This window comes from Muscardinus avellanarius (assembly GCF_963383645.1).
Source record: "Muscardinus avellanarius genome assembly, chromosome: 7".
Lineage (NCBI taxonomy): Eukaryota > Metazoa > Chordata > Mammalia > Rodentia > Gliridae > Muscardinus > Muscardinus avellanarius.
Window position 1 is genome coordinate 32,444,060 of NC_137793.1, and position 25,217 is coordinate 32,469,276.

The 25,217-nt window shown below is 46.5% G+C and overlaps 1 protein-coding gene across 2 annotated transcripts in view; it reads right to left on the bottom strand.

Moving 5' to 3' along the window:
• Positions 1 to 11,676: 11,676 nt before the first annotated feature.
• The window catches only part of PDE6A (phosphodiesterase 6A), a gene marked incomplete at both ends in the record, with an annotated part of 84,786 nt that continues 71,245 nt past the window's right edge, over positions 11,677 to 25,217 (bottom strand). For both annotated transcript variants that reach the window (XM_080698206.1, XM_080698205.1), the window contains 5 exons: positions 11,677 to 11,753; positions 13,716 to 13,863; positions 15,423 to 15,506; positions 15,780 to 15,854; positions 16,203 to 16,266. In XM_080698206.1, coding sequence (XP_080554332.1) covers positions 11,677 to 11,753; positions 13,716 to 13,863; positions 15,423 to 15,506; positions 15,780 to 15,854; positions 16,203 to 16,266 — 448 coding nt within the window. The remainder of the gene's footprint in view (positions 11,754 to 13,715; positions 13,864 to 15,422; positions 15,507 to 15,779; positions 15,855 to 16,202; positions 16,267 to 25,217) is intronic.

The following is a 25,217-nucleotide window of genomic DNA, read 5'->3' on the forward strand; positions in this document are numbered from 1 at the left end:
AAAAAAAAAAAATTGTATATCCAAAGACAATGTAAACAGAGTTAACAGTTACTAATAGAATGGGATAAAATATTTCCAAATGCTATATCTGAAGGTATATTAATATTCCAACTAGAAATCCTAAAAATTAACAACAATAAAGGCAAACAATACCCTTTTGAGATAGGTAAAAGACTAACATAAATAATGAATCTCCACAGATAACCAATCTTAGTTGTCTATTGGATGGAAAATCTTGTTTCTCAAGTTCTGGAGTGTGTTACCTATTTCTTCTTTGTAGTTAATCTCTTTGAGTATTTTCTCTAGTGCTGGTTTTGAAGACATAAATTCCTTCAGTTTCTGTTTGTCATGGAAGCTTCTTATTTCTCCATCTAATTTGATAGAAAGTTTTGCTGGGTAGGAAATTTTTGGCTGGAAGTTGTTTTCTTTCAGAGTTTGGAATATGTTACTCCAAGCCCTTCTGGCTCTCATGACTTGGTTTGGGAAGTCTGGAGTGATTCTAATTGGCTTGCCTCTGAATGTCACTTGGCCCTTTGCTTTTGTTGCCTTTAAGATTCTCTGCTTGGCTTCCACATTGGTCATTTTGACAATTATGTGGCGTGGGGATCCTCTTCTCCGATCCTGTCTAAAGGGAGTTCTATAAGTTTCCTGGACCTTTGTATCAACCTCTTGCTCTATGTTTGGAAAATTTTCTGCTATTACTTCCTTGAAGAGATTGTTGATCCCTTTGGTTTCACTTTCTTTTCCCTCCTCTATTCCAATAATTCTTAGGTTAGCTCTCTTAAAATGGGCCCATATTTCTTCAATATCAGATTCCTGCTGTCGGATATTTTTTTCTAGATTAGAAACTATGATTTCATTTTTGGATTGCTTATCTTCTAAGAGCGAGATTCTGTTCTCCATGTGGTCTAATCGGTTGTTTGTGCTTTGAATTGAGGCCTTTACTTCATTAATTGCATCCTTTATCTCTTTTTGGCTCTCTCTGAGTTCTTTTCGAAGCACCTCTATTATTTCTACAGTTATTTTCCTGATTTGATCTTCTAGAAATCTCTGATTTTCTGTTTTATCGGGTTCTGATGTTGTGGGGTTGTGGGCATTCATTGCTCCAGTATTATTCCTCTTTCCCATGATTTCGGATGTTTGTGCCTTCTCTGGGTTCTTCCCTTGGGTCACTATGACTTCCCTTAAGGTGTTCTGGATCTCGAGTCAGTAGTATCTCAGACCCCACTACTCCTTTACTGGGTTTTATCACAGAGTCTCCGACCCAGAGAGTCGATAGAGGCTGCTTTAGACTGTGGGGGGGGGGGGTGCCAGGTTGCACGTTCTCCTATGGTGTGATATCTCGGCCACCGCCCCTTCCCCACTGGGTCAAGTCCCAGGGATTTCTCCTCTGTGGCCCGCAATTTGACTCACTGTTCTTGAGTACGCAGATGTAGCTGTACTGGCCTCGCTGAATTCGCTGCTGCTGCTGCCGGTAGCAATATGGCGCCGCTGCTACACCCTCGGCTGTGGGGCTGGTGTTTTTCTTTTTGATTTTGATTTCTACTCTGAATCCCTGCAGCGTGTGCTGAGCTCGGCCACTGGGAGCTGTAGATGCTCTCTGCGCGGAGAAATCTCGCCTAGCTGTTCCTCAGTGGCTCACCTCGGCTTGCTGTGGCCGTCTGGTGAATTCGCCGCTGCCGCCGGCAGTATGGCGCTTCTGCCGCGTCTGCCACGTCCTCGGGCGCAAGGCCGGTGTATCTCCTCTGTGGCTCTGTTCTCAGTCCGCTTTCTCTCTGGAGCCTGGTGATTTTTTGTTTCACTGGTGATGGTGTTTTCTGGCTATGAAAGGCGCTGATTTTGTGGTAATGGATATTTGTTGTTAGCGGAGCTCTTAAGCCCCGCTTTTCTCGGTCGCCATCTTCCCGGACTCTCTTATTATTGAGTTGTGGGAATTTGTTGTTTCTTTGTTCATCTTTTTTTTCATATTTTCATGACTCTTAGGTTTATACCTCTGTTGTGTTGGCATCCTCTTCCTTTTTGTGTGAGAGTCTCTTGTCTATTAATTGTCTCTATAGGAAGTCTTGTTCTGGGCTATATATTTGCTTCATTGAATCTGTCTCATATAATCAGAATTTTGAGTTAGTTTCCCAGAGCCTCTTTAATAGAATTTAGCCAGTGCAGGTAAGCAGCAATCTCTGATTGGCTGTAGGCTTAATGCTCATAATGGTCTCTAGGCTCAAACTCAGCAAGGCCAGAGATTGTAATGTTTGATCCTGCTCCAGGCTGGCTAATTTTTTGTTTTCTTTATTAGGTACTATGGATTGAAGCCAGGGCATTCTACTCCCAAGCTACACCCCCCCAGCCCTTTTTAATTTTTGTTTTGAAACACGTTCTCACTAGGCTGCTGAAAATCTCACTGAGTTGCTGAGACTGTCCTCAAACTTGTGATCTTCCTGTCTCAGATTTCCAAGTAATAGGATTACAGGCGTGTGCCACCATGGTCAGCTGGCTGAACTGTTTTTTTTTTTTTGGTGGTACTGGGGTTCCTGGAAGCCCTTCTACCTCCAGGCTACACTCCCAGACCTATTTTTTTACATTTTTATTTGGAAACAGGGTCTCCTAAGCCAGCCTGCATGGCTGGCTTTGAACCTGCGCGATCCTCCTGTCTCCGCCTCCCAAGTGCGGGGATTACAGGCGTGCGCCACCACGCCTGGCTCAGCTGGCTGAACTTTAATGCCTCAGTGACACTACCATTGTGCTGCTGGTTACAATCATGTGAAATACTGTCAGCCACTGGCATCCGTGTCCACAAGGCCCAAACTCTACAGGGAGAGAGATTATAGTCTTCCGAGCCTTTGGGATGGCTGATCAAATTATCCCAGTGACACTACTGCTGTTCTGGATCTGCACTCATGTGAGATCAGTACTCATGACACTCAAACTCCATTGGGTAAGAAATTATAGCCTTCCAACATTGTATGGTTGGCTGAGTTATTTTACCCCAAACACCCCACTAGGGCTGGAAGGACTGCTGACTCTAGGTCTTGACCCAGTGTCCCTCAGACTGTCTGATGATTCATATTTCTGCTATATCCAACTCTGTCCTTCACCCCTACCTCTGTGAGTTGGTCTGCAAACTCATAGATCTCCCAAGTTTGATCACTGCCATGTAGCCATGCAGACTCCTGGGATACTTTATAAACTCCTGGTCTTGATAAGGCCTGTTGTATCCACTTGAGTCCCTGCAGGAAGGGTCTGTAGTTTCTTGGTCCCAATAAATTCAGCTACTGCCACAGGAATTTGCTAGGGTATTTGGCTGGTGGGGAGATCTAGAAATTTGCAGTCTTGATGTATTCAAGCATAGAGAGAAGAATGTGCTTGCTTTTTCATGTTGGTGCTCTGCAATGACTGGCTTGACAGAATTTAGCTTCTTCTTTACTGGAGTTTGTCTCAGAGCTGCCAAATACCGGCAGCCCCCAGTTCCAGCACAAGCTTACCAAGATGGCTCCCACCTCACCTCTCCACTCACCAGATGAGACACACGGAGCTCTTTCTGGTCCTCTGCTCTTTGTGCTGCTTCTAATTCAGCTTGTGTTGACTGTCTTTCTTCCGTTAAGTTCTGACTACCTTTCTTCTCTTGCCAAGAAGCAGTCTTCCTGCTGGTTGACTTCTGAGTCTTGGAGCAACCGAAACATACTGCCTTCCTCTATTCCTCCATCTTTAATATCCACCCTCCTTTACCTCAAAAAATCCCCAGGAAAATGGGACTGCTTCTCCATTCACTTCAGGGCATCTACCCCCTCCAACCAGGAATTCCCGAGTGAATCCTACCCCTAGTGCAAGAAATAGAATGGCAGATTCAGAGCGTCAACACCGGTATTTGAGTCCCAGCTCTATCAAATTTTTGTATTATGTGAACTTGGACAAACCACTTCTTCAGGCCCTAGTTTCCCCTACTATGAAATAAGATAGTTCCCTTATATAAGTCAAAGGTCTTTTATGTTCCAAAATTTTTGATTCTCCGAAAATCATGGTTCAGAAAAAATGGTTACAAGCTGGAGTTCTGGTGTTAGGCTGCTTGGCTTTGAATCTGGACTCTACCACTTACTAGCTGGTTGTCCTTGGGTGAGTCTCTTCATCTCTCTGAATCTATTCCTTGTCATGCAATAAATGGGGCTACTAAGTTTCTATCCTATAAGGTGTTTGTGAGGGCAAGATCAAATCATATACATATCTAGGCCATCATAAGCACTTAATTAACATTAACTGTGATCCTCATGATGCAGTCTCATTTGGTGTTAACCAGAGCCCCGTGTGAAAGGCATGGCAAGGATTTTGGTCATCAGTCTACAGATTCAGAAAGTTGAGAAACAGAAGGAATCTGCCCCAGGGACTCAGAGAAATATAGTGGCAGAGCCAAAAGCAACAGCATCAGTACCTATTCCTAGGAGACATTTATTTCTCTCTGTACCCTGCCACTTAATCACTATTTGTAATATGCTTAGAGATTATTCTATCCCCCTACTCCCCACCCCCCTGCTTAAAGGCTCTTGGAGTATCCATTACAACAGGGATAAAAATATAGCTTGGGAGTTAAACAATGGGAGGCCAGACTCATCCTTCTTCGGGCATGACCTGCTTTCATGGGCTGGGCTTGTGCAGCAGGAGCCCACATCCATCTGCTGTGAAAGTCACAGGCATATGTGCTCAGTACACTGTGTCCTCTGTGTTCTGGAGAGTAGCCAGGGACCATGTGTGAACTCTGCTTAGCCCTAGCTCCTCACAAGTCCTCAGTTTCCTCATTTATATAAAAAGGGAGGTTAGACTAGATCAGCTATTTATAGTTTGGGGAAACCTTTTCTCTTTAACATGTTAGCTTCTGCAAAACCTTCAACTTTAAGCCAGGCGTACACTTGTAATCCCAATATTTGGGAGGCTGAGACAGGAGGATCAGAGGTTCACAGCCAGCCTCAGCTACTTAGTAAGGCTCTCTGCAACTTAATGAGACCCTGTTTCAAAAATAAAGAATAAGAAACAGGTCTGAGAGTATAGCTTGGAGATAGAATGTCCCTGGGTTCAATTCCCAGTACTGAAAAAAAAAAAGAAAAAGAAACCCTTCAGCTTTGGAAGAAGAAATGTTCTAGAGCGAGTATCTATTTATAGGAAAACAGGAGACCCCAGAAGTGTCATGAACTATCACAAAAACAGATAAATCCAGATTGTGGGACGATTGGCCTTGTTTCTACAGTGAGTCACTGACAAAGGAAAGAAGAGAAAGCAACAGTGTCATCAGTGAAAAGAGACCTTACTGCATGAGGTGACATGTTAGTTTGATCGCGGTGATTTTCTACAATGTATGGGTCTATCAAAACATCGCAGTTTTGTAGTGGCGCCGGTGGCAACATTCAGCCCCCCTTGCCCCTGTGCTCACCTGGTCTTCTGTGCCTGCTCTGGGAGCCACACTGCCCCTCTGACTGCCTTCCAGTCAGCTTCTGGGGCCCATGACCCCCGCTGGCCACACTTCTAGGCCCAGAGCGGTGGGAGCAGCCAGGCCCAGAGCGGTGGGAGCCCTGCCCACAGCCATGGCAGGCTGGCAGGACTGCTCCAGCCAGTACTGGCTTGTGGTGGGCGGTGGGGTGAAGTCAACCCTCCCATCCAGTTCATCCAGTCCTATTTTGTAACAGATTATGATCCAGCCATTGAAGATTCCTTAAGTAGTGTTTGAGAGACAACAGAGCATCCCAGAGTTTCAGCCAGACAAAAGAGTTTTAGAGCCATGAGAGAAGAGAATAAGGACAGGCCAGGACCTCCCGCTGCCCTTTTCAGTCACACACAGAGGCAGTTTTGAAGAAATGCCTAAGTTTCAAAGACAGATTCTCAGAGTGAAAGATTGTGATGAATTTCCAATTATTTTAATTGGTAATAAAGTAGAATTGGATCACCAAAAACAGGTAACACAGAATGAAGAGCAGCAAATAGCCTGGCAACTTAAGGTAACTCCCAGCATTCCAGAGGCTGCGACCAGAGGATCACAGTTTGCGAACAGCCTCAGCTACTTAGCGAGGCCCTTTTACAACTCACTGAGACCCTGTTTCAAAAAAATAAAGACACCGGACATGGTGGCGCACGCTTGTAATCCCTGTACTTGAGAGGTGGAGACCAGAGGATTTGAAGCCAGCCTTGCTGGCTTAAGAGACCCTGTTTCCAAATAAAAAATATAAAATAGGTCTGGGAGTGTAGCCCGGAGGTAGAAGGGTTCCATCCCCAGTACCACCATAAAAAAAAAAAGTAGGGCTCAGTGGTAGAAGCCCTTGGCATTCCACAAAAACAAAACAAAACAAAGACAACTTTCCATGAACTTGCCTGGGATGTAAGAAAATTTCAAAAGCAAAAATGTCCTCCTTCACCAGAACCAACTCAGAGGAAGAAAGAAAGAAAGGAAGGAAGGAAGGAAGGAAGGAAGGAAGGAAGGAAGAAAGGAAGGAAAAAACAGGAAAGGCTGCCACTGTGTCACTTTCTAAGAATCTCTCTTGAGTTTTATCAGCTCCAGGAAAAGCCCTCATCTTCTCTCCTTATGGTGTACATCATGATGGTACCTTTCTAGCCTTAGACAAATGATCACCGTGTTAGCCTTAGATCAAGAAGCTAGCTAATCTTTTCCATGAAGCTAATGCAGAGGTCCTTTCCAGAACAATTTAAAAGAAATAGTAAGGCTACTCAAGAAATTCATCTGAAAAGCCAGACATGGTGGCACACGCTTGTAATCCCAGTACTCGGAAGGCTGAAACAGGAGGATCCGGGTTTGTGACCAGCCTCAGCTACTTAGTAAGGCCTCTGCAACTAAGTGAGACCCTGTTTCAAAATAAAGTATAAAAAATAGGACTAGGAGTGTAGCTCGGAAATAGAATGCCCCTGGGTTCAATCCCCAGCAACACACACACACACACACACACACACACACACACACACACACGATTTATCTGATTCCTTTAAACTGTATTTCTACATACACAGACATTCCTTTTATAAGGGCTTATATTTTAGTAAGAATGAATCAATTTTGGAACTAAAGCTGTTTGCCAAACTGAAGTCATAGGAGGTTAAAAAGTAATTTTTAACTTCTGTAATCATGTTGCATGCTGTATGCTACAGAAACATGGAAAGCTTTTGTGTGTGTGTGTGTGTGTGTGTGTGTGTGTGTGTGTGGTACTGGAGGATTGAACTAGGGGCATTTGACCTCTGAGCATGTGTACACCTCTAGCTCTATTTTATTTTTTATTTTGAAACAGGGTTTCACTAAGTTGCAGAGGACCTTATTAAGTTGCTGATGCTGGCCACAAACTTGTGATCCTCCTATCTCAGCCTCCCAAGTACTGGGATTATAAGCTTGTGCCACCACACCTGGCTGGGAATTTTTTTAACATGAAGTTTTGCATATTTTTAAAGATTTTGATGTCAACTTTAGTTAACCTGAAATACACTGAATTAAATCTACAAAAATGAGACATCTCAGACCTTTCTTGATGCTGTAGCTTTTGTTTTGCAGTGGCTAAAATATCAAAATACTTGTACTTATGGATTATTATTATTATTATTATTGTGATTATTATTGTGTGTGTGTGTGGTACTAGGGGTGGAACCCAGAGGCTTTTCTACCTCCGGGCTATAATCCAAGACCTATTTATATATTTTATTTGGAAACAGGGTCTCACTAAGTTGCTGTGAGCCTCACTAAGTAGCTGAGGCTGGCTTCGAACCTGTGCAGACCTCCTGTCTCAGCCTCTCAAATGCTGGGATTACAAGCGTGCACCACCACACCCGGCTTGTACTTATGGTTTATAACTGCTTATTAAGCCTTTGTAATTGCTCCTTTTGAAGATGATAATATTCTATATGGCCAAATATTTGGACTCATTCTAAACACAGGCATTTCAATGTGTACTTGGTTTCTTAATTTAACTCTTTTCACAGCCATGCTAAGGATAAGAATGAATTAGTTCTGTCTTCTTTGCAAGTATTTCTTTCTTTCTTTCTTTCTTTCTTTTTTTTTTTTGCGGTACTGGGGGTGGAATCCAGGGATGTTCTACCTCTGATCTATACCCCCAGCCCTATTTTTTATTCTTTATTTTGAAACAGGGTCTCACTAAGTTGTGGAGGGTCTCACTAAACTAAGTAGCTGAGGCTGGCTGGGAATCTGTGATCCTCTGGTCTCAGCCTCCCAAGTACTGGGATTACAAGCATGCACCATGACACTGTAAGTATTTCTGATTAAGGGACTGAAAAAAAACGCTAAAGCTTTGGAATTGATCTTTCCAAAGTTAGAGATGATTAATGTTTTTGCTATATACTTTTATACATTGTTTTCTTACCAAAAGTTAACGAGTGTGTGTGTGTGTGTGTGTGTGTGTGTGTGTGTGTGTGTGTGTCTATGTTAGTAGGGATGGAACCCAGGACTTTCTCCTTTGGACTACATTCCAAGACCTATTTTATTTTTTTATTTGGAAACAGGGTCTCAATAAGTTGCTGAGAGCCTCACTAAGTTGCTGAGGCTGGCTTCAAACCCAGATCCTCCTGTCTCAGCCTCCCAAGTACTAGGATTACAAGCGTGTACCACCATGCCTGGCAGTTAACAAATATTTTTAATGTTTGTAAACAAATATGCTTTCACAGCATGCCTTGTTTATTTGTAAAGATAAGTAATTCTCATTGTACACTTTTAACTGATAAAATTTTATTTGCTGGTCCAATCCTGGTTGTCTGTACCTTTGGCCAGTTGCATCCCTTCTCAAGAAACTTTCCCAAACCAGGTGTGGTGGTGCATGCTTGTAATCCCAGTACTTGGTAGGTTGAGACAGGAAGGATTGAAGGTTTGCGGTCAGCCTCACTACTTAGTGAGGCCCTCCACAACTTAGTGAGACCCTATTTCAAAATAAAGAATAAAAAATGAGGTGGGGGGTATAGCTTAAAGTTAGAATGCCCCTGGGTTCAATCCCCAGTACTGCAAAAAGAAATAAAAGAAAAGAAAAGAAAAGAAAGAAAAAAGGAAAGGAAACTTCCCAATAGAATACAACAGGATGAGATTCTGAGATCACTCTAATTCCCCTTGCTAGATCTGTTTTTCAGTTTTAAGTATAAAATATTTGACAATTAGTTTAAAAAACTTCTTTGTCTACCTTAAATAGAAATCAGTTTTATTTGTCAGTTATTGGTCAATAAATCTGGGGATATTGCTCAGTAGCAGAGCATTTACCTAGCATGGTAAGAAGCCCTGGCTTCTATCCCCGGGACTGCAAAAACCAACTAATTATCTCTAGTCAAAAATGATGGCACATCCCTGGAATACCAGTACTTGAGACAGGAGGATCCTAGGTTAGCATGGCCAGCCTTAGCAATTTAGCGAGACCCTAAGCAATGTATCAAGTCCCTGTTTCAAATAACAAGGGCTGGGGGTGTATCTCAGGGGGCCCTGGTTCAATCCCTCATCCCACTAAATAAACAAACAAACAAACAAACAAACAAGCTGGAAAGAGGAAGATAATAGAAAATAAAACCGGAAAACTACAAAAAAGAAAACAAAGAAAAAAGAAAATGAGAATTTGGACAAGGGTAGCAGAAACTTGCCACCAACTTTTCAGCATGTCATTTTCAACTTTTGCCTTCCTTTGCTACTTTCAGCATCAGTTACTATGATACATACTAATTCTCCCAGGCGTTGCAAAATCCCCAAAGCATAATCTAATTTTTTTTCTTTTGTGGTGCTGGTGATTGAGCCCAGAGACATTCTACATCTGAACTACACCCCAGCCCTGTTTTATTTTTTAGTTGAAACAGGGTCTCACTAAGTTGATGTGCGCTTCACTGAGTTGCTGAGGCTGGCTTCGAACCTGTGATTCTCCTTTGTCAACCTCCTAAGTACTGGGATTACAGGTGAGCACCACTGTATCTGGCTATCTGATTGGTTTTAAAGAAATAATCTCTGTTTTTTTAAAAATATATATATATACTTGGGATTGAACCCAGGGGTATTCTACCTCCAAGCTACATCCTCATCCCTTTTTATTTTGACTTTGAAACTGGGTCTCAATAAATTGCTAAGGTTAGCCTTGAACCTGTAATCCTCCTGTCCCAGGCACCTAAGTACTGAGATTACAGGCATGTACCACCATGTCTGGCTTCTATCTCTTCTTAAACCAAACAGAATTCCTATGAATGGAAACAGAAGGTCTATAATTGAGAATAATTAACCTAAATTTATTCTTCCTTGAAATCAATGGAAGATCCAAGAACAAAAAGTATACCTTTCTAAAAACAAACAACTAAAGAAAAACAAACAATGATTAAATTCAATGCATGAAATTTGTTTTGATGGGATTCCAGCAAACCAACCCTTAACTACATTTTTGTGGCAGTGGGGGAAAGCTGATTTAGGGCTGGTGCCACAGGTTGGAACCCTGGGAAGCACTCTGAAGTGGATTTGGGCTGCAGGGTGTTTTGTAAGGAGGGGCTGGGGAAGGGACAGAAAGGGAAGGGGAAGAAGTAAGCGTGGGCAGAAGGAGAAGCTGGGAGCATTGTGAGCCTAGCAGTAGCCTCGATGGGTCACACCGGAGGCCTGGAGCTAGAATGGGCTTGCAGAGTGGTCCCCAGGTGGTCAGGCCTTTCTGCTTGGCATGAGTCAGTCATCAGGCATAGGCCACCCTGGGAAATGTAGTTTCTATGCAACTGGGGAAACCCCCAGAGGGGCTGACCCTCAGGGCTATCTGCTGACAGCACTGGGTTCACAGTTACCGGAGCCCCAAGCCCTTGATTGAAGGACTTGTCTACTGAAGGCTGTTCTGAGGCTCATCACAGTACACGCCACAACCAGGTAGGAGGTGTTCACCTGCTGTATGTGATAATGTGGCCATGTCAGAAAATGCCTTTATTCCTTTAAAGATGTATAATGCAGGGGTGCAAAAGATTCTGTCTGAAATTTGCCTTTAAATCCTTCAGCTAAGAGAGATGTGTCTCTCCTCCCCTGCTCCCTCAGCTGCCCTCTTTCTCTAATAATAATAATTTTCTTTAAAATAAATAAATAAACCTTTCCACTAAGGAAAAAAATGGAAAAAGAAATATAGGACAAAGCAAATGTGGCCAAATCTTGGTATTCCAGATCTGGGTGATGGGTACCTAGAGATTTAATGTACAATTTTCTACATTCAAGAATGATCAGAAGCTTTTACAATAAAACATTAGAAATAAACTGGGCATGGTGGAACACGCTTGTAATCCCAACATTAGGGAGTCTGAGACTGGAAGATTGCGGTTTGAGGACAGCCTCAGCTACTTAGGGAGGTCCTCCGCAACTTAGTGAGACCCTGTTTCAAATTAAAGAATAAAAAGTAGGACAGGGTGTGTAGCTCTGAGGTCAAATGCTCCTGTGTTCCAGACCCACAAAAAAAAAAAAAAAAGAACAAATGTCTCTAAGCAAACAGGTAACTTTGACATTGAATTAAAAGTTAAATTGATGTCTATGAAATCTAGAATATTCTCAGGGCTGAAAAGATGTTCAAAAGTCACTAAATAAGATGTAAGCTAATTTTTTTTTATCAGTTCTCAATCCTATGACTCTCCTGAAGACCGTGGCTTTCCATTGGCTTCGGTGATCTCTTCCCCTGAAAGGATGGTGACTTTCTGTCCGGCAGCAGCGTGGTCCAGCTATTGGATGCAGCAGGACTTGGATGCAGGTGCACCCCCAGCACTGGGGTTGCCCCCAGGTGGGATTCCAGAGGCCGCTGCAATCAGACCAGAGAGAACATGGCAGGTAAGAGGAGGCTGCGGTCTGTCGGTCATTTTCCCCTTTCAACTGCTTTGCACCAGGAGTTGCAAACTTAAGGGCTTTCAGAGCCAACAAGTAGATACGCAGTGTCAGGAGAACCAGGGGAGCCAAGAATGTTCCCCTTCTCTAAGAGAAACAGCAACACACCAGATGTGGTAGCACATACCTATAATCCCAGCTGCAAAGAAGGCAGGAGGATTGCAAGTTCAAGGTCATGAGACTCTGACTCAAAATAAAAACTAAAAAGGGCTAGGATGTAGCTCAGTGGCAGAGCACCCCTGGGTTCAACCCCCAGCACCAAAGAGAAAAAAAAAAAACAAAAACAGCACAAAGAGGATGTCAATGGCAACCCACCCTTGGCACCCTTGGGAGGCTCCAGGAGTGCAGGAAACTGACAAACAGGAGACAGCCCCATCCCTGGGCAGTTGCCACTAAGCTGTAGCCGTTTGTCATGCAGAAATGCAGAACTGATATGGCCAGACCTTGACCTTGTAAAGAGAAAAGCTGGGAATCTGGATTTTTAAACTTGAAATATACCAATTTCAAAATATGGACAGGACATTCATATTAAAAAAAAATGCAGGGAGCTGAGCATGATGGCTTATGTTTGTAATCCCAGTACTTGGGAGGTTGAGACAGGAGGATCACAGGTTCTTGGCTAGCCTCAGCTTCTTAGTGAGGCCCTCTGTAATTTGGTGAGACCCTGTTTCCAAATAAAGAATTAAAAAAATAGGGCTGGGGGTGTAGCTTGGAGGTAGAATGCCCCTGGGTCCCATCCCCAGTACTACAAATAAATAAATAAATAAATAAATAAATAAATAAATAAATAAATAAAATGCAAAGAGCCTGGCAAGGTGACACTCGCCTGTGATGCCACTCGGGAGACTAAGACAGGAGGATCACAGGTTTTAAGACACCCTCAGCAACTTAGTGAGCCTCTCAGCAACCTAGGGAGACCCTGTTTAAAAAAAAAAAAAGAGGTGAGGGCGGGGGTATACTTAGAGGAGAAGTTAATGCCCCTGAGTTCAATCCCATACTAAAACAAACAAACAAACAAAAAATTCAGGGGCCAGGTGTTATGGCACATGCTTGTAATCCCAGCATTCAGGAGACTGAGACTGGAGGACCGCAGTTCACAGACAGCCTCAGCTACTTAGTGAAGCCCTCTGCAACTTAGTGAGACCCTGTTTCAAAAATAAAGAATAAAAAAAGTTAGGGCAGGAGGTGTAGCTGGGAGGTCAAATGCCCCTGAGTTCTATCCCCAGGCCTGGGAAAAAAAAATGCAGGGGGGGGGCATAGCTCTGGTAGAGCATTTGCCTGGCATGCTAGGGCAAGGGCCTGGTAGAAAGGGATTAGAAGCCAGGTCCTGTGAGAAACCAGTGCCAATAATCTAAGAAATGACTATAGAGGAGGCACCCAGGCTGCCAGTGGAGAAGAGCTGGAATAAACAAATTCCATCCTTGGCTAGATGGAGGCTTCAAGAGAACCATTTGAGTTAAGGACAATCTTTCTAATGGTAGTACCAAAGGAGGGCATCATGTCAGGGAGGGAGCCCTCTGTCACTGTCGTATGTAAGAAAAGGCTCCTGATGGTAAAGCTAGAATGCAAATGTCCAGTCCAAAGCTGGAAAAAATCCAAAGCTAAAATTCCCTCCAACTTCTCCTTCTAGGTTTCTTCCTTTGCCCGGGGCAGGGGCGTGTGTCCACAGCTAGTTGGCTGGTGCATGCTGGGAGGCCGGGAGTGTCCCCAGGACTCAGTCTGTAACCAGGCATGGACACCGGCAGTGTCACTTGGCCAGGACACTGGGCCTCTGGCAGCCTCAGTGCCCTCCTACCCGGAATGGGGACGATAACCCAGGCCCGGCAGGCGGCTTCCTGAGTGTATGGCGGTCGGGACCCCTGTCTTGCCCTTCACAGACCTTGCTTAGCTGCCTGCTGCTTCTGCTTCTCCTCCTCCAGCGCCTTCATCTTGGCTTCGTACTCATCGGCCAGTGCCTTCCACTCTTTGCGGTTGTTGGTGATCCCATCCAGCATGGGGGTGATCTCCTCATGGAAGCGAGAGAACTCCTGGGGGAAACAGGGTGAGCTCTGGCTCGGGGCCGACCAGAGCCCAGCTCAAGGAGCGGCACCGTTGGAAATGTGGGGCATTGGAGTGAGCAGCCTCTGCGTTGGGTTGGAGCTGTCTCCGCAGGGCCGCCAGTACATACCATCCCTCTCCTCTTATCCCCTTCCTCCCGTTCAGCGTTCACACCCTCCACAGCCTGGTGTCCCTGCCCTTCACCATCTCGACCCTCAGGCACTCCAGGTCACTTCCTCTAGGAAACCTCAGCTGACCTGCTAGGTAAATCTCATCTCCTATGGGACACTCTTACCACACCTGGCTTCCTCCTAAGGCCTCCCTCCTGGCCTCACCCAGAGACTGGCACCTTGGAGAGGGCTGGAACATTGGTTACCATGTCCCCTGGGATTGCCCTGGCCTACCCAGTGCCTGGGACACGAAGATACTCAGGAAATAGGTGCTGAGTGAGATTGGGGTGCAGAGAAGATGACCTTCGAGGACTGTTACAATTCTAAGGATGAGATAACACCCTGAGTGCAGCACATTACAGTTAATGAAGCAATTTATCTCCTTTGATCCTCGAGGCTCCTGTGAGCGAGAAAACACGATTCGTCACTCCCCCATTTGTAGGGGAAGAAATTGAGCTGCAGCTGGATGGAGTAGGGGCTGGGGGCCCACGATGGCTGAGTTCTAGCCGGAATCAGCTGTGCTCAGAATTGCCTGGGTTGGGGTTTGGGCTTCACTGTGAACTGTGTGACTTTGGGCAGGTCACCAGCAGCGCTCACTTTCAGCCAGAGATTAGGAAAGTTACAGTACCTGCCCCGGGCACTGTGATAGGCAGGTCGAGCACTGGGCCCAGTCTTCTAGCTTCAGCTACTCAGCGCCGTTGACCAGAGGAGCCCGAGTGGTCTGTGTTCCACCAGAGAGGCCTTGTGCCCCTGGGAGCACTCACACTTCTCCTTCCTCGCAGAGGAGGACAGACAACTCAAAGAGCAGAAAGCCCTGGACGAGGGGGTCAGGAGTCTGGACTCTAATCCTGCTTCATAGCTGAGTCCAATGACACTGGCTATGTCGTTACTCATCTCTGACCTCCATCTCCTCGGGTGTAAATAAAATTAAAAAGGGGAGGTAAACAGCAGAGGCAGAGCTGGGAGCAGTGCATTTCTCAAGAAGGAGACTTTAACCTTGAACCAAAACTCTAAGACAAATTCCAGATTGTGTTTTTGCCAAACGAGTTTGGCCTAGGACATTTCCACCAGCTGGGGAAGTTAGGAGGCCACGCACGTTAGCTGTGTGTCTCCCCTCGCTGAAACCATGCTGAGTCATTTCACCCACAACTATATATTGAACTGTGAGGATGCACCAAGCTCCAGCCTGAGGAGACAGTCACTCAGCCCCCATAGTGCTGTCCTGAGGATCCACTGCCATTAGATGGGAAGTGCTTTGTAAAGTAGCACCCCTAACTACCTTTGCCAGTTTTGTTTTTATTATTATTATCCCTGATGTTTCTGGGACTTCCCGGCTTAACAAAGGCATCTATTAGGGTCTGAGGAAGGCAGGGTCCTACCTTGTAGACAAAGGTGCAAACGAAGTCAATAAAGCCGACTTGAAGCTTAGGGAGTTCGTCTGCCTTGTTTCTGTCCATCATGGGCTGTCAAGAGGAGAGAAAGAGTTAACTGCACTGGGTAGTAAGAGGGACCCATCCTTCCTGGGGATTGAACTCAAAAAAGCTCTAGAGAGGGGCTGTGAGTTTATATCTCACCCCACTCTCAAGGAATGAAGCTGAGGATGGTCGAGGCCAAACTTTGAGAAGCACTGCATTAGAAAAAGGTCATCCCTATAGTAAGGTCACACATCTCTAACCCAGGCACTGTATCCCTTGGTCAGAATGACCTAACATGAACCCAAAGTCCCGACTACTCACAATGGGATTCTGTTGCAGCACCGTGCGCTCCAGGTCACCTTGCTCCCAGAACTCAGCAGCTACCAGCAGAGCTACCTGCAACAGAGCCCACCTCCTCTCTCTCTCTCTCTCTCTCTCTCTCTCTCTCTCTCTCTCTCTCTCTCACACACACACACACACACACACACACACACACACACACACACACCAGGTCAAAGCCCCAGCCCCAGTCCTCCTGCCCCTGCTCCTACCCACTTGTGTTTCCAGCTCAGCAAGAAAGGTACACCCACTCCTGCCCACCACCCCCAGGTGTGTTGTCCCTGGAAACACCCAAGGTGGAGGAGCATGGGTGCGTCCAGGAGTCTGGACTGGAAAGCCCAGGCCTCATTACCTGCCGTCGGCAGTACTAGGTTCCCCTCCTCTCTGGTCAGGAGGACTCCATACCTTGCTCTGCACCTCCCAGGGCTTGGTGATGGCGGAGAGATCGCAGGCGGTCATCATCATGGCCCTGGGCACACAGGACACCCTCCCTCAGTCCAGTGTGAGGCTGTATGAACTGGTTAATTCATTTCTCTCTCCCTTCTCTGTCCCCAGTAGTAGGTGACTTCACTCTGCTGCGAGGGAAGGGCTCACACCCTTAGTGTATCTGGGGTCCGGCTTTGTTTTTTTTTTTTTTTTTTTTTTTTTGGTGGTACTGGGGTTCCTGGAAGCCCTGCTACCTCTGGGCTACACTCCCAGACCTATTTTTACATTTTTATTTGGAAACAGGGTCTCTTAAGCCAGTGCGCGCAGCTGGCTTCGAACCTGCGCGATCCTCCTGTCTCTGCCTCCCAAGCGTGGGGATTACAAGCGTGCGCCACCACACCCGGCAGGGGGTCCGGCTATGAAGGCAGACAGGTTTTAATCCTGCTTCTTGATTATTAGAAATTTGACGCTGGGCCATTAAAGAACCTCTCTCAGCTTGTTTGTAAGGATAATAATAAATCTCTCACAGAGTAAGGAGTTAATTAAATGAGATGATGTATGTACAAATTTTGGAGTAGCGCCTGGACAGTGGTGTACAAGAAACATATTGTACTTTTTCTTTTTTTGGTGGTACTGGGTTTCCTAGAAACCCTTCTACCTCTGGGCTATACTCTCAGACCTATATTTTTTTATAATTTTATTTGGAAATAGGGTCTCTTAAGCCAGCAAGCCTGGCTTCGAACCTGCGTGATCCTCCTGTCTATTTTATTTGTTTGTTTATTTATTCATTTACATATGTATGTATGTATGTATTTTGTTTTTGTATTTTTGTGGGTTTTTTTTTTTTTTTTTTTTTTGCTGGTACTGGGGTTCCTGGAAGCCCTTCTACATCCGGGCTACACTCCCAGACCTATTTTTTTTTTTTTTGGAAACAGGGTCTCTTAAGCCAGCACGGCTGGCTTCGAACCTGCGCGATCCTCCTGTCTCCGCCTCCCAAGCGCGGGGATTACAAGCGTGCACCACCATGCCCGGCTTTTTGTGTGTTTTTTTTTTTTTAAGTTTTTATTTTTTTTAATTCTTTTTATTTTTTTAAAATTTTTTAGTGGTATTGGGGGTGGAACCCAGAGGCTTTCTACCTCCAGGCTATACTCCCATACTTTTTTTTTATATTTTATTTGGAAACAGGGTATCACTAAGTTGCTGAAAGCCTCACTAAGTAGCTGAGGCTGGCTTTGAACCTGTGCGATCCTCTTGTCTCAGCCTCCCAAGCGCTGGGATTACAAGCGTGTGCCACCACACCCGGCTTGTATGTATGTATTTTGGAAACAGGCTCTTACTAGGTTGATGAGGGTCTCTTACTTGCTGAGGCTGTCTTTGAGCCTACAGTCCTCCTATTTTAGCCTCCCAAATTCTGAGATTCCAGGCGTCAGCGTTCACCACCACACCCAGACGTAGTTTTTTTTCTCTTGTCTAGTGTAGAGCAATATTTCTCAACCTTTTCCTCAGTAATTGTCCCCTGCTCCAGCTGCCAAAAAAAAGTATTTTAAAACATTTTTTTCCATAATTGACCCCACCATGCACTTTTTGTTGTTGTTTGGTACTTAGAATTGAACTCAGGGGCATTCTGCCTCCAAGCTACGTCTCCAGCCCGTTTTAATTTTTTATTTTGAAAAAGAGTCTCATTAAGTTGCTGAGGCTGGCTTCTAGCCTGTGGATACTCCTGTCTCAGCCTCCCAAATTCTGGGATTACAGGTGGGTGCCACCACACGGGCTTAACATGAAGTTTTTATTATTAATTAATTAATTTATTTATTGTGGTGCTGGGGATGAAACCCAGGGGCATTCTACCTCTGAGCAACACCCTCAGCCCTTTTTTTTAGTTTTTATTTTGAAACAGGGTCTCACTGAGTTGCAAAGAGCCTTACTAAGTAGTAGCTGAGGCTGTCCACGAACTGTGACCCTTCCTGTCTCAGCCTCCCGAATGCTGGGATTACAAGTGTGTGCCACCATGCCCGGCTTTTATTCTTTATTTTGATACAGGGTCTCACTAAGCTGCAGAGGGCCTCCCTAGGTAGCTGAGGCTGGCCGTGAACTGGGATCTTCCTTGTGTCACCCTCCCAAGTACTGGGATTACAAGCATGCACCACCATACCCAGCTTTACCATTAACTTTTAAATTAATTGATTAATTAATTTATTTATTTGTGGTACTTGGGGTTGAGTCCAGAGGCATTCTACCTCTGAGCTACATCCAAGCCCTTTTTTATTTTGTTTGAAAACAGAGTCTCACTACGTGGCTGAGAGTCTTATTATCTTGCCGAGGCTATCCCCGAACTTGGCCATCCTCCCAAATCCTGGGATCACAGGTGCGTGACACCACACCCAGCCTTCACCAGGAACTTTTAATTCCATAGACAAGAGTGTACATCTGCTTGGAGAGCCACAGACCACTGTAATATCTAAGGTCTTTTGCCCTCCTCCTCAAGAGTCACCTTTTGATCCACTGGAGTAACAGTCCCCGGTTGAAAATACATGTTGAGGAGGCTGAGCCTGAAGGATTGCAGGGGAGGGGAGAAGAAGGGCACAGAAGTAAACTCTCAGGGGATACCACACCAATAGAAGGCAAAACAGGTGTTCCTACATGGGTAGGTATAATAATAAAATCGAAAGTTAGGGGACAGAGACAAAGAATTGGAGCAAGAGGAGGGAAGGGGGATTTGAGAAAGCATTTCAGAGAAGGTAAAGCCAAATGGTGTGGGCAGGAAATTCCAAGCTGCGGTGTTCACCCTGTGTCCAATAAGCAGCGGGGGTGATGGAAGGTTTAGAGCTGCTGCTGGCAGGTGTACTGGGTACACATGGGAGAAGGAGCTGGGAAGAGACTGTGGGAAGAAGAGATACCACTGCCATTCAGGCTGAGGCACAGGGCTCAGGGGCCAGCAGGGGGGTAGAGAAAACAGAGGAGGCTGGAGCTCTGAACCTAACTCGCTGCATGGCTGATCTTGAAATTGGTAAGTTGTCCTTGACACATTTTATACAAGCAGACTGGGAGGCTACAAGAGTCACTGAAAATATCAAGAGCTTAAATAAAATCTTAATTATGTAAGCCCTCAAAAATTCATATAATTCCTAAGGTAGATAAACCTTCAGAAACACACACCTTTCTTAGAAGCACTTTGGTGTTTTATAATAACTTCAGAATCCCTGCCCTATGCTTGGTGTTAAATGTCAGGTACATTGGCGCTCACTAGCACATAGATTAAACAAATAATGCTCAGCTGTGCATACAAGGGCCCTGGGCTCCCTGTTAACGGTCACTGCACACAGGTTATGCCTACGGATGTGGTTTCAGGAAATACTGGATGTTTGCTTTCCTTGGCTGAAGAAATCACATGAAAAACACTCCCAGAAGTTGGGGAAACACACCCAACTATTTTATAAATAGAGATTTCTTGTGTGCATGGGATGGAGAGAGGACTGCCAGATGCCGGAAAAGTTAGCTGGAAGCCTCATACCCTGAGATGAGGCATTCCATTCCTTTCACACAGGCACTGGGGTCTCAGGTGTCCTGCAGGGCATGGGGGACCCCAAGAGGCCAGCAGAGCTCAGTCACTCGAGTAACATGGCCAAAAGGAAGCAAGGAAGCAAAAAGGGAAAGGGAAGGGAAGAAAAGAAAATTCAAAGGTGAGAGCAACTAACTCATCCCAGAAAGCATGGAAGAGGGGAAGGTGGAACAGGGACGTGAGGGGTGCATGGGAGCTCTCTGGTATGGAGTGAGCATCCGATAACACCCTGTGCACCCAGGTATGCCAGACGCCACACAGGGGTGGGTTCATGTGGTCCCTGCTTGTGGAGTTTGTGAACATGTGGAGTTTGTGAACAAGAATTACACATTTATCCCACAAATTCATGTAAATGTGTAAACAAACAAGTGCTTTGAAAGGAAAAAGAGTTCCACTCTTGGAGATAATGTGAGGTAGGTCTGGGAGGTCAGGGAGGGCACCCCTGAGCTGACGATGGTGGGAGGTGTAGCCATTAATTTGGGGAAGAGGGAAGTGGGAGAAAATGCATTCCAAGCTGAGTAAACATGTTTCCAAGGTCCCCAATCCCCCGGCCCCAGTGAAGGAAGCCTGGCACATTCGGAGAGCAGGAAGGTGGGAGGAGCTCAGAGGACAGGTGGGAGCGATGGTAGAGGAGCCCAGTAGATGTCCAAGAGCAGACCATGCTGAACCCGGGGTCGCAGCGAGGGGCGGGTTTGCATCTTCAGGGAAGTGAGGAACAGCACTGGGATGTAAACAGTCCATCCTGAAAATGTAAACAGGAGACAGCAAGAGGAGCCTATGAAGATCCTGTGGGCTCAGAAACGCCGGCCTTATTCTCTTGGTGGGTCAGAGCCCTGGTGGGGGCTGGCGGGTGTTAATGAGAGGACAGAATAAAATTCCACTCGAGGCTTTGGAATCAAATGGATCTAAATTAGATCTTTTTTCTTCTGGGTTTCATTGCATCCGGAGCAAGAGATTTTATCTTTTTCAACCTCAGTCTGTTTGTAAATTCTAATTTTGTGGGTCAAAAAGAGTTGAGCACGGCTATAATCCCAGGACTTGGGAGGCTGAGATAGGAGGATCATAGGTTCAAGGCCAAGCTCAGCAACCTAGAGAGAACCTATTTCAAAACAAAATTAAAAGTGCTGGAGGTATAATGCTCCTGGGTTCAATCCCCAGTACCAACACACACACACACACACACACACACACACAGAGAGAGAGAGAGAGAGAGAGAGAGAGAGAGAGAGAGAGAGAGAGAGCGCTAGTTGAAATTTAGCAATTTCAGTCTGGTATAGTTATCCCTCCTGGCGGTTATTGTGACAAGTGTAGTAGGGATTTTGTAAGAGCATGTGTTTTCAGTGTTTTTGGTTGCTAGGTGTGGGGCACTCATCCTCACCTGCTCTGTCCCCGAGGCATGTGCAGCCCAGCCACACTTCTTCCAGTCCCTGGCTGGCTTGCAGGGGAAGCATTCCAGGACACTTCCTCAAACCTCCCCAGGAGGCTCTAGAGCCAGGAGAGCCCGTGCGTGCAAGGGTGCGTGCATGCGTGCAAGGGCTAGGGAGAGTGGACCTCAGCCCTGTGGCGCATCAGATAAGTCTCTCACGTTCTCACTCATTGTGAAACACTGGACCAAGAGTTGGCAAGCTTTTTCTGCAATGGGCCAGGTAGAAAACACATCAGGTTTTGTTTTCCTTGGCTTGGGAAGTAATGTAAGAAACACTCCGGGGAGCTAGGGAATCACCCAACCGAGACTTGCTGTGTGTGCGAGGGATGGGAGAGGACCCCCTCCAGAAAAGCCAAGTGTCAGAAAAGTCAACTGGAGGCCTCAGGCCTTGAACCTGAAGCATCTCATTCACTTTAGAATCACCCCAGGTGTGTGTCCACATCCCAGGTGTCATGGAAACAGAGGGAGGATGGAAGGAAGGAAGAAAGGTGAGAGCGACTGACTCAGCCCAGAGGGCATGGAGAAGGTGAGGGCAGGGCAGGGACTTGAGGGGTGCATGAAAGCTCGCTGGTATGGAGTGAGCTCCTGCCCCCTCCAATTCAGGGTAAAGTCCTCACCCAGCCCAATGGCGTGAGGAACTAGGACCTTTTGAAGTTAACTGGTTTCAGATGAGATCATGAGGACAGAGCTCATGATGGGATCAGTGTCCTGTCACCAGGGCTTCCTCTTCGCCATGTGAGATCCAGGCAGAAGCTCCCTTGCTGTCTGCAAGCCAGGAAGGGAGCCCTCACCAAGAACAGATTCTGCCGGCACCTTGGTGTTGGACTGACAGCCTCCACCACTGTGAGAGATGTCTGTTGTTTAAGCCACTCGGTTTATGGCAAATGCTTTTGGCAGCTGGAGCTGACTGCAGCGTGGTTGCTATGACATCCACTCCGCTCAGCCTCTGTGATGTGAGAACAGCCAGGCGTGATGAGAAAAAGCAAGCTGACTTATCATTTAGCAGAGCACCGAGGGTCAAGGTAGTTTTTTAGGACCCATGAAAACATGTGGATTTTAATTGTCTTCAAAATCAAAAGAAAAAATACAATAATAATGATGAATTCATCATGATAAATTTTTGCCTGGATTATATTTGTGATTATACAAACGTACTTATAAAATGTATTTATTTATTTATTGTGGTACTGGCGACTGAACACAAAGGCATTCTTCTTCCAAGCCACACACCCCCAGCCTTATTTTATTTTTATTTTGAAACAAAGTCTTGCTAGGTTGATGAGAGTCTCACTATTTGCTGACACTGTCCTCGAACCTACGATCCTCCTTTCTCAGCCTCTCAAGTACTGGGCTCTCTCTATATATATTTATTTATTTTATGGAGGAAGGAGCCAGAAAGGCAAAAGTGCTTGGGAGGCACAAACATCACACTATGACCCTCCATAAGAGTAAAACTATTTATGAACACTTAAGTTTGAAATTTTTATGTTTCTTTGTATAAAATAATATTCTAATTTTGATTTTCTCCTCAGCTACTTAAAAATATAATTGCCATTCTTAGCTCATGAGCTATACACAGTTGAGTATGGTGGTACATGTTTATAATCCCAGTACTTGGGAGGCTGAGACAGGAGGATCACAGGTTCAAGATCAGTCTCAGCTACTTAGTGAAGCCCTTTGCAATTTAATGAGACCTTGATTTCATTTTTAATATTTATTTATTTATTGTGGTACTGGGAATTGTGGAACCTAGGGGCATTCTACCTCTGAGCTACACCACAAGCCCTATTTTTTATTCTTTATTTTGCAAAGGGCCTCACTAAGTAGTAGCTGAGGCTGTCCGCGAACCGTGATCCTCCTGTCTCAGCCTCCTGAATGCTGAGATTACAAGCGTGCACCACCACACCCAGCTGAGGCCTTGATTTCAAATAAAAATAAAAATAGGGCTGAACATGTAGCTAAGAAGTAGAATGCCACGGTTTCATCTCTGGTATCACAAAAAATAAAAATAAATAAAACTCTGGAAATGGAAGGGGTTTAGGTACAACAGTGTCACTCAGTTCTTTGGATTCTTCCACGTTTAACTATTAAAAATCATACTGTGGGGGGCACGCCAGATGGGGCCCGGGTCGCGGGACTCTGGGCCCCGGGCCGAACTGCACGTAGCACGCCAGACCCCTGGAAAAACCGGGCCCAGTAAGTAGCTGGGTTCTGGGTGGGGGTTGTGCGCGGGGCACGCCAGATGGGGCCCGGGTTGCGGGACTCTGGGCCCCGGGCCGAAATGCGCGTAACACACCAGACCCCTGGAGAAACCGGGCTCAGTACCCTGGGTTCCGGGCAGGGGTCACGAGGAGCACGCCAGCTGGGGCCCGGGTCGTGGGACCCTGGGCCCCAGGCAGAATAGGGCAGATCACTCTGGACCCATGGGGAAACCAACAGGGTTACAGTGCTACTGAGTGCCTGATCCCACTACCTCCTCAAACCACATATACTGTCTTCTCTTATTAAAAAAAAAAAAAAGGAACAGAAAAAGAAAAAGAAAAATATCGGAGAGGAGGTAAGAAAGCCGTTATGGATGCCAGGACACTGGAGATGCAGACAAAACTTATCTAAATGCACTGGAACTTATGGAAAAATTCGCCGTGAAAGAGGACTGCTATTTCTCTATATTGTTAAGAATCTCAGACATCACCTGTAAGGAGAGAGTTTAGCGGAGACCAAGGAGAAATGCGATGTTGAAAGAGTTCTCCGCGATGGTGGTGGAGACTTGTATTCAGGAGAAGCAGAAACCGGATCCTACCAACTTTATTTTTTTGGAGAAATTACACCAAATGTCGAATGCTACCATCACGCATGCTTAGGAACACTGGACAACATTCAGAGTGGAAAAAGAGCCTGGGAAGGATCTGAAACGGTGGAGGCAGTGGCAATGCCAGTGGCCAATACTCAGGGGAGGCAGAGATCTGATACATTACACCTGGAACCTTTGAAATAATAACCACAGAGACAGTGATCGGAACCTGCTGAGGGGTTAGGCGGGCGCCGGGGCCAGTGGCCAACATCGGAGCTTGCTGTGAGGCAAGGCCACTACTGAGGCCGCCGTGGCCAGGATTGGAACCTGCTGAGGGGTTAGACCGATGCTGGGGCCAGCGAGGCTGGCATTGGAGCCTGCCATGAGGCAAGGCTTGTGCTGGGACCTCCGAGGTCGGGTCCGGAACCTGCTGAGGGGTTAGGCCGGTGCTGGGGCCAGCGAGGCCGGCATCGGAGCCTGCCATAAGGCAAGACCGGTACTGGGGCCTCCAAGGCCAGGATAAGAGCCTGCCGAGGGGTTACGCTGGTACTGGGGCCAGCGAGGCCGGCATCGGAGCCTGCCGTGAGGCATGGCTGGGGCTGGGGTCTCCGAGGCCAGGATCGGAGCCTGCTGAGGGGTGAGGCCAGAGATGGGGCCAGTGAGGCCGGCATTGGAGCCTGCCGTGAGGCAAGGCCGGTGCTGAGGCCTCTGAGGCCGGGATCGGAGCCTGCTTTGAGGCATGGCCGGTGCTGGGGCCTCCGAGGCCAGGATAAGAGCCTGCCGAGGGGTTAGGCCGGTGATGGGGCCAGCGAGGCCGGCATCGGAGCCAGCCATGAGGCATGACCAGTGCTGGGGCCTCCAAGGCCGGGATCGGAGCCTACCGAGGGGCTAGGCCGGTGCTGGGGCCAGCGAGGCCGGCATCGGAGCATGCCTTGAGGCAGGGCCCGTACTGGAGCCTCCGAGGCCAGATAAGAGCCTGCCGAGGGGTTAGGCCGGTGCTGGGGCCAGCGAGGCCGGCATCGGAGCCTGCCGTGAGGCAAGGCCGATACTGGGGCCTCCAAGGCCAGGATAAGAGCCTGCCGAGGGGTTAGGCTGGTACTGGGGCCAGCGAGGCCGGCATCGGAGCCTGCCATGAGGCATGGCCGGTGCTGGGGCCTCCGAGGCCGGGATCGGAGCCTGCCTTGAGGCAAGGCCGGTACTGGGGCATCCGAGGCCGGG